Source organism: Coregonus clupeaformis, chromosome 27 (genome assembly GCF_020615455.1).
Source record: "Coregonus clupeaformis isolate EN_2021a chromosome 27, ASM2061545v1, whole genome shotgun sequence".
Taxonomy (NCBI): Eukaryota; Metazoa; Chordata; class Actinopteri; order Salmoniformes; family Salmonidae; genus Coregonus; species Coregonus clupeaformis.
Genome location: NC_059218.1, coordinates 50,815,169 through 50,825,168, shown reverse-complemented (window position 1 = coordinate 50,825,168; position 10,000 = coordinate 50,815,169). Strand labels below are relative to the sequence as shown.

Sequence of the window (10,000 nt, the reverse complement as noted above, 5' to 3'; positions counted from 1 at the left end):
CTGCTATAACAGCCTCCACTCTTCTGGGAAGGCTTTCCACAATTCATCCCAAAGGTGTTCGATGAGGTTGAGGTCAGGGCTCTGTGCAGGCCAGTCAAGTTCTTCCACACCGATCTCGACAAACCATTTCTGTATGGACCTCGCTTTGTGCACGGGGACATTGTCATGCTGAAACAGGAAAGGGCCTTCCCCAAACTGTTGCCACAATGTTGGAAGCACAGAATCATCTAGAATGTCATTGTATGGTGTAGAGTTAAGATTTCCCTTCACTGGAACTAAGGGGCCTAGCCCGAACCATGAAAAAACTGCCCCAGACCATTACTCCTCCCCCAAACTTTACAGTTGGCACTATGCATTCGGGCAGGTAGCGTTCTCCTGGCATCTGCCAAACCCAGATTTGTCCACCGGACTGCCAGATGGTGAAAAGTGATTCATCACTCCAGAGAACGCGTTTTCACTGCTCCAGAGTCCAATCGCGGCGAGCTTTACACCACTCCAGCCAACGCTTGACATTGCGCATGGTGATCTCAGGCTTGTGTGCGGCTGCTCGGCCATGGAATCCCATTTCATGAAGCTCCCAACGAACAGTTATTGTGCTGACATTGCTTCCAGAGGCAGTTTGGAACTCGGTAGTGAGTGTTGCAACCGAAGACAGGCGATTTTTACACGCTATGCGCTTCAGCACTTGGCAGTCCTGTACTGTGAGCTTGTGTGGCCTACCACTTCGCAGCTGAGCCGTTGTTGCTCCAAGACATTTCCACTTCACAATGACAGCACTTACAGTTGACCGGGGCAGCTCTAGCATGGCAGAAATGTGATGAACTGACTTGTTGGAAAGGTGGCATCCTAAGACGGTGCCGCATTGAAAGTCAATTTTGCTCTTCAGTAAGGCCATTCTACTACCAAGGTCCTATGGAGATTGCATGGCTGTGTGCTCGATTTTATTCACGTATCAGCAACGGGTGTGACTGAAATAGCCGAATCCACTAATTTGAAGGGATGTCCACATACTTTTGTATATACAGTGTAGATATTTTAATAGCCACCTGTTAGAGTAAATGTCCTGTTCATCTGTTCTGTTGTATTGTCATCACATGTTAAGGTTGAACACTGACAGTTTTGTAGCTTCAATGAGGCTAACAGAGGGGTATGAGTTCCTCGAGAGTCTATGTTGGAATAGTTACCACTTTATTGTTGTATGGAATCAGCAATGTTAATATTATAAATATTATATTAGAATATGTAATATGTATAAATATTCAAGTAACATTTTAAATGGCAGTGTACAAACTTAACATGATGAACAGGACATTTACGCTAACCTCTACAATATATTATTATACATATATCCCGTCACAAAAAGTTTCCGGTTTGAACCTTTACACAGGGGTTCCTCAAGGAATCTTTTCAGAGGGGTTCCTCGAAGACCCTTTTCAGAGGGGTTCTTTCGAGGAAGCTTTTTCAACTGGAAAGGTACCGCTGGTGTGGCAACTCAAAAGGTTCTTCCAGGCACCTTTACATTTAAGATTGTACTCTGGGAAGCTTGATACATATAGCCCGCGATCTGTGTGACTCATTGTACTACCAGAGATGGATGATTTAGGTCGTGTTGATCTACGATGGTCAGACCCTGGGAATGGTGTCCCAAGGTTTGGGGGCACTTGACCTCAACCGTGTGCGTGTACAGCCTTTGGCTGTGTGTGTTCACATATGTACGTTACGTGTGCGTTGAAATGGAGAACAGCCTATAGCTTTAGGAAGGAACTCTAACCATTACAGAGGCAGAACTCCATTAACCCAACATCGTCAAAACAGTGGGGTGAAAAACCCACCGCTCTCCTCTCTTCTCACAGAAAATGGAATGTATGTAGAGAGAGAGAACCTTTGTGTCGACAGCATGCAGAATGTTCCCTGAACACCAGTGTTCTACAAATAAAACAGTGGATTGGTCTGAGTGTCAGACAATCTGCCCCCAGTACTCTTGGCTCGGCTGCTGCTGCTGTTCTACAATGTAGAATTTGACATTCTACTTCTACCGCTTCTATGTCTCCGGGCACTGCAGTGGCAGCCAAGAGTACTGGGACAGACCCACACACACTCACACACGCACAAGGACTGGCGCATATCGGCTCCCTCTCAGACTAATTCACTGTGTTCGTACAACACAGGTGTGAATCTACATGATTATTCGCAGTCCTCTCCACAAGGCAGCACAACAGAGTTCTGGCATGATAGAATTCTAGCACATTCTAGAATTCCTTTTTACAGGTGATAAAAAATGCATAAATGAATCCAAACATTCCAAATGGTGCAAAACAAATATGTCAGCCGGTCCACATACCAAGGCATATTGCTTTTAAATATGTCCTCCATCTACCCGATTTGGGCTGTGCTAGCTATTGTAATGTCCATACATAGGACTTTATACTAAAGTTGTGCAATATCTACAGTAGAGATAGGGGGTTATTTCAGACATAGCCTACGTCTGTGTGGTCTTATAATTTAGAAGTAAGCCTTGTAGTAGTGCACTATCTAGGGAATAGGGTGCCAGAGTAGTGCACTATCTAGGGAATAGGGTGCCAGAGTAGTGCACTATCTAAGAAATAGGGTGCTAGTCTTACCTTTGAGATGTAGGCCTTGATGCCCTCTGCCAGCTTGATGCAGGGTTCTCCAAACAGCTGAGCCAGGTTCTCTGGGATGTCCTGGTCTTTATCCAGAGCATTCAGCAGACTGAGGCACTTCAGTTCCTCTGTCACACCCTGGCTACGCACCTGGAAGAGAGGTAGAGTAGAGAAGACATAGGTTAGGAGAGGTATTAAGACTGACATAGCATGACGTAACAGTGACATAAGGCACTCAGCTCCTCTGTCTCCCCCTGGCTATTGCCTCAATGATGACAGACCAACAACAAGATGAGAACAAGATCAGAACAAAGGATGTGCCATCTTACTAATGTTTCATTATGTCTGGGATATGTCAACCGTATGTAGTCCTTATGAATGCTGACATACACAGAGAGCTTTAGCAGTCAGATCTGATTCTCCTGGAATGAACTCGAACACACACCCAGACCCCCAGATGTCTAATAGTCTAATTCATCCAGCCACTCCTCCAGGAAATACTCTGATCCAGCCACTCTCCAGGAAATACTCTGATCCAGCCACTCCTCCAGGAAATACTCTGATCCAGCCACTCCTCCAGGAAATACTCTGATCCAGCCACTCCTCCAGGTAATACTCTGATCCAGCCACTCTCCAGGAAATACTCTGATCCAGCCACTCCTCCAGGAAATACTCAGATCCAGCCACTCCTCCAGGAAATACTCTGATCCAGCCACTCCTCCAGGAAATACTCTGATCCAGCCACTCTCCAGGAAATACTCTGATCCAGCCACTCCTCCAGGAAATACTCTGATCCAGCCACTCCTCCAGGAAATACTATTATCCAGCCACTCCTCCAGGAAATACTCTGATCCAGCCACTCCTCCAGGAAATACTCTGATCCCTCTCTTTTCTTTCTCTCTGTCCCTGACTCAGACCCTCTCCATCCCCCACACTCTGCAGTTCATTTCTGTATTAAATTTGAGTCTTTGTGTGTAATTGGTGTGTGGTTCAGAACTGTTCAGCGTCACGGTTGGGGGGGTCATACTAATGACTATTTAACAAGCCCCAACGGGTTGAGTCTGCAGGGAGTGTGTGTGCGTGCATGTGTGTGTGTGTGTGTGTGTGGAGGGGGGTCACTTTCTCCTCATTCTATCAGCCATTTTGTTGATGTTGATGCTTAAATGGTTCTCTATGCCCTGATGGAGAAAAGGGAGGAGGAAGGGGGGGTGGGGGGGCAACGTCTACAAGAAGAGTCTGGCACTCCACATACAGGAAGTGTCTCGCTTCTCATAAACAGTGGCTGCGTCTCAATACTCTACAGTGGCTTCCTCTCCTCATCTCCTTTTTTGCTATCCTTTACATGCATCTCAATACTCTACAGCCAGACATAGGGTGCATCTCGATAACAGTAGCTTCCTCTCCTCATCTCCTTTCCTTTGTCTCTTTGTCTGCACTAATGTAAAAAAGCAGGACTGATTTCAACAAATACTAGAGGGATTCACCTATTGCTTGTCACCATATTTTCTCCATATTGCTGTGTTTTTGAACGAGTACCAATGAAGGAGAGGAGATAAGAAGAGGAAAGAGAAGAGGAAGCCACTTCAGACCATTGAGATGCACTCAAGTTTAGCTGGACTGCTGACATTCCGTTGTCTTTGTGACATCAGTGAGTGTTGTTTCGTAGACCTGAACCAAAACACACTCCCTGTTCCACGTGACGGAACTGGGAATTCTTTGTTACTAAGGGGTATTAGTTTTGACACGCTAGTTAGGGAGGTTGGATTGGTGTGCGTGTGCGTGTGCGTGTGTTAGGGAGTGGTTGGATTTAACATGCCAACAAGTCCCCTCCTTGTTATTATAATAGAGATAATATTATCTACTTGATGGCACTGGAATGAAAACGGGATGATTAAAAATTCCTAAAGTACAGTTATTTAACAGATGTTTACAACAAGGGAGTGGAGTGTGAGTGTGTGTGTTTGAGTGTGTGTGTGTGTGTGTGTGTGTGTGTGTGTGTGTGTGTGTGTGAGTGTGTGTGTGTCATCCTTCCCTGTTATTAGAAATCAGGATCATTCACTCTTACCATAGGCAGGTGGAGGGGTCAGAGCGGACACACACACACAGATGGACAAAGCCCCTGAGATCCCAGGAATGCCATAGAGGAAGTTAGGAACAATGCAGCAGTGTTACCTCCTGGAGCATCAAGCACCGGCCACGGCCCAGGGTGGGTGTGTGTTCACTGCCCAGGGTTTTCCTGACATTCCCAAGTCTCATTTCAGGGGATTAGGGAAAAGAAACCAGCCATGTAACTCAAAGCCGGGGCCAGAGACCTGGAGTGTGTGTGTGTGTGTGTGTGTGTGTGAGGGAGTGTGTTTGTTTTGTGCTTGCGTGCACGCTTGTGTCTCTGTATACAGTGCTTATGTGCATTACGTTTTGTAACGAGAGTGTCTTTCAATCCTCTATGGTGTCAGTGCAACAGAGTGAGGGAAGAGAGCGAGGGAAGAGAGTGAGGGAAGAAAGCGAGGGAAGAGAGCGGGGGAAGAAAGCGAGGGAAGAGAGCGGGGGAAGAGAGCGAGGGAAGAGAGCGGGGGAAGAGAGCGGGGGAAGAGAGCGGGGGAAGAGAGCGGGGAAGAGAGCGGGGGCAGAGAGTGAGGGAAGAGAGCGAGGGAAGAGAGCGAGGGAAGAGAGCGAGGGAAAAAGCGAGGGAAGAGAGCGAGGGAAGAGAGCGAGGGAAGAGAGCGAGGGAAGAGAGGGGGAAGAGAGCGAGGGAGGAGAGGGTAAGAGAGCGAGGGAAGAGAGCGAGGAGGAGAGCGGGGAAGAGAGCGGGGAAGAGAGCGAGGAGGAGAGCGAGGAGGAGAGCGAGGGAAGAGAGCGGGGAAGAGAGCGAGGAGGAGAGCGAGGGAGGAGAGCGAGGGAAGAGCGAGGGAAGAGAGCGGGGAAGAGAGCGAGGGAGGAGAGCGAGGAGGAGAGCGAGGGAAGAGAGCGAGGGAAGAGAGCGAGGGAAGAGAGCGGGGGAAGAGAGCGAGGGAGGAGAGCGAGGGAGGAGAGCGGGGGAAGAGAGCGAGGGAGGAGAGCGAGGGAGGAGAGCGAGGGAAGAGAGCGAGGGAAGAGAGCGAGGGAAGAGAGCGAGGGAAGAGAGCGAGGGAAGAGAGCGAGGGAAGAGAGCGGGAGGATAAGGAGGAGTGTAGGAGTTCAGGCATGCTGTAGGGGGTCTGGTCATTGTCCCCAGACACACACAGGGTTGGGAGACACAGAGGGACTAACTGTCAGGCCTGGCTTATGTACTGTAGATTACATAATAGTACACTTGTCTGCCTACCAAATGGCACTCCATTCCCTTTGAACTGAATTGTTGGTTAAGGGCTTGTAAGTAAGCATTTCACGGTAAGGTCTACACCTGTTGTATTCGGCGCATGTGACAAATACAATTTGATTTGATTTGATTTGATGATTTGATTTCAATAGCTCATAGGGTTCTGGTCAAAGTAGTGCACTTCACTATACTGTCTAAGGAATAGGGTACCATTTGGACGGCATATATCATCTGCAAAGATTTCCTGTAATACAGGAAGGACTCATCGTTACATATGTGGGATGCAGTGCTACAACGACAAATGTAATAAAAACTGGTAAACTGAAACAACTGGTACAACTGGTACAACTGGTAAACTGGTACAACTGATACAACTGATACAACTGATATAACTGATACAACTGATACAACTGGTACAACTGATACAACTGATACAACTGATACAACTGATACAACTGGTACAACTGGTACAACTGGTACAACTGATACAACTGGTACAACTGATACAACTGATACAACTGATACAACTGATACAACTGATACAACTGGTACAACTGGTACAACTGATACAACTGGTACAACTGGTACAACTGGTACAACTGATACAACTGGTACAACTGATATAACTGATACAACTGGTACAACTGATAAAACGGATATAACTGGTACAACTGATATAAATGATAGAACTGATACAACTGATACAACTGGTAAACTGATACAACTGGTACAACTGATACAACTGGTACAACTGGTACAACTGATACAACTAGTACAACTGATAAAACGGATATAACTGGTACAACTGATATAAATGATAGAACTGATACAACTGATAGAACTGATACAACTGATACAACTGGTACAACTGGTAAACTGATACAACTGGTATAACTGGTACAACTGATACAACTGATACAACTGATACAACTGATACAACTGGTACAACTGGTACAACTGATACAACTGGTACAACTGGTACAACTGGTACAACTGATACAACTGGTACAACTGATAAAACGGATAGAACTGGTACAACTGATACAACTGGTACAACTGGTACAACTGATACAACTGGTACAACTGATACAACTGATAGAACTGGTACAACTGATACAACTGGTACAACTGGTAAACTGGTAAACTGGTAAACTGATACAACTGATACAACTGATACAACTGATACAACTGGTACAACTGATACAATTGATACAACTGATAGAACTGGTACAATTGATAGAACTGATACAACTGATAAACTGATACAACTGATACAATTGATACAACTGATAGAACTGGTACAATTGATAGAACTGATACAACTGATAGAACTGGTACAACTGACACAACTGGTACAACTGGTAAACTGGTACAACTGGTACACTGATACAACTGGTACAACTGATAAACTGATACAACTGATACAACTGGTACAACTGGTACAACTGGTACAACTGATACAACTTATAGAACTGATACAACTGATATAACTGATACAACTGGTACAACTGATACAACTGGTACAACTGGTAAACTGGTACAACTGATACAACTGATACAACTGGTACAACTGATACAACTGGTACAACTGGTAAACTGGTACAACTGGTACACTGATACAACTGGTACAACTGATAAACTGATACAACTGGTACAACTGGTACAACTGGTACAACTGATACAACTGATACAACTGATACAACTGGTACAACTGATACAACTGGTACAACTGATACAACTGATACAACTGATACAACTGGTACAACTGATACAACTGGTACAACTGATACAACTGATACAACTGATACAACTGGTACAACTGATACAACTGATACAACTGATACAACTGGTACAACTGATACAACTGGTACAACTGATACAACTGATACAACTGATACAACTGGTACAACTGATACAACTGGTACAACTGGTAAACTGGTACAACTGGTACACTGATACAACTGGTACAACTGATAAACTGATACAACTGATACAACTGGTACAACTGGTACAACTGGTACAACTGATACAACTTATAGAACTGATACAACTGGTACAACTGATACAACTGGTACAACTGATACAACTGGTAAACTGATACAACTGATAGAACTGATAGAACTGATACAACTGATACAACTGATATAACTGATACAACTGGTACAACTGGTACAACTGGTACAACTGATACAACTGATAGAACTGATACAACTGGTACAACTGATACAACTGGTACAACTGGTAAACTGGTAAACTGATACAACTGGTACAACTGGTACAACTGTCATATTATGTGCAAATAGTTAAAGTACAAAAGGGAAAATAAATAAACATACAATGGTGTTTGTTCTTCACTGGTTGCCCTTTTCCTGTGGCAACAGGTCACCAATCTTGTTGCTGTCTCTCCCTCCCTCCCTCCCTCTCTCCCTCCCTCCCTCCCTCCCTCCCTCCCTCCCTCCCTCCCTCATGTCCTTGAAAGCATTGTTATTGTTCTATTAAACATATGCAGCAATGGTTAGCTACGATAACATAAGACATGCAGACATGCACACACAAACACACATACACACACACGCACATACACACAGATTCACACACACACATACACACACACAAACACATATACACACACACACAAACACACACACACACACAGTAAGAAGTTAGAGTTTCAATCTCGTTCCAAGGTTTTAGTTAAGTTTCTGATTCCCGTCACTCAGAAGGTGGAAAGAAAGAGATAAATCGGCAAGGTCACCAGTTTGGTGTTCACACCTGTGCACACAACATAAAGTAAGCAATGGAGGGGTTGATTGTGTGTGTGTTTGTGTGTGTGTGTGTGTGTGTGTGTGTGTGTGTGTGTGTGTGTGTGTGTGTGTGTGTGTGTGTGTGTGTGTAAGTGTGTGTGAGTGTGTATGTGTGGCCAAGTGGGTGGTCTAGTGAGCCAATATATTGTTATGCGGGGTCAGCCCAACACTTAAACAACAGAGAGGTTTTTAGAGCCCAGACATTCACACACAAATGGTCTTTGTCTGTTCTCCAGTCATTGCCAGTGGTTGCTCTGTAAACCAACTGTGGAACTCTTAGATGGCAAGCCCTGTTCTGAGGCATTGTAATGTCATTTCAAAGCGCCACCCAAGCTACGAAACATTCCGCCAGCAGCAGAGGATTGGAATGTGATTGGTTTTCAAAAACCAACTGGCGACAATCTCAGAGAAAGGTTTTTCTTGCCCACATGGCGATCTGACCAGGTAAAATTCTAGTTATAATCTATAACAATTAGAGCAACCTAATTTATCCATGGTCCAAAAACTACTGACCCTATAGTCATTCCACGGGGGCGTATGATTCTGTTTCCCCAAGACTGATTTGGGGTCAGTTTGAACATTTCCACCATATTGGTTAGGGTTAGATCAGAACAACATAGTGCCCTAGTCATGCCGCAAGGGAGTAGGATGGTTGTTCCCAAAGACACTGACCTTAGATCAGTTTTTTTCCCCCATAACGGTTGAGGTGAGCATAAGGGTAATATGATCCCCCCAAGTCAAGACAACTAATCTTAGGTCAGTTTGGCATTGCCATAATAGTTAAGGTCATAATAACAGTCCCGTGTAGCTCAGTTGGTAGAGCATGGCGTTTGCAACGCCAGGGTTGTGGGTTCGTATTCCCACGGGGGGCCAGTATGAAAATGTAAGCACTCACTAACTGTAAGTCGCTCTGGATAAGAGCGTCTGCTAAATGACTAAAATGTAAGTTAGTGGTTAGGGTAATCTGATCCTAGATCAGAGGGGAAAGGAGTGAGATAAGGAGAGAGAGAGAGAAACATTTTTTATTCAAGTAGTTTTAATTAATACAGAAATGAGAGATGACACTGTGACAGAAGAGGCCAATTACTACATACATTTGTTTTGCTCCGGACTGTGTGTGTGTGTGTGTGTGGGTGCGTGTAATTCTCAAGGTTAGGTCAAATTAAAGGTTACTGAACACTTCTAATCAGATAAAGAAGTCAGAAAAACCCTTAAGAAATAGCTCACTCTCTCAATAGCTCACTGTCCCTCTTTCCAACACTGTTTTGTATCCAACTAAA

The 10,000-nt window shown here is 44.8% G+C and overlaps 1 protein-coding gene across 1 annotated transcript in view; it reads right to left on the bottom strand.

Annotated features, from left to right (window-relative positions):
* The window catches only part of LOC121554451 (tumor necrosis factor ligand superfamily member 10), a 49,272-nt gene that overhangs the window by 28,926 nt on the left and 10,346 nt on the right, over positions 1–10,000 (bottom strand). Inside the window, exon 2 of the mRNA XM_041868048.1 lies at positions 2,622–2,771. Coding sequence (XP_041723982.1) covers positions 2,622–2,771 — 150 coding nt within the window. The remainder of the gene's footprint in view (positions 1–2,621; positions 2,772–10,000) is intronic.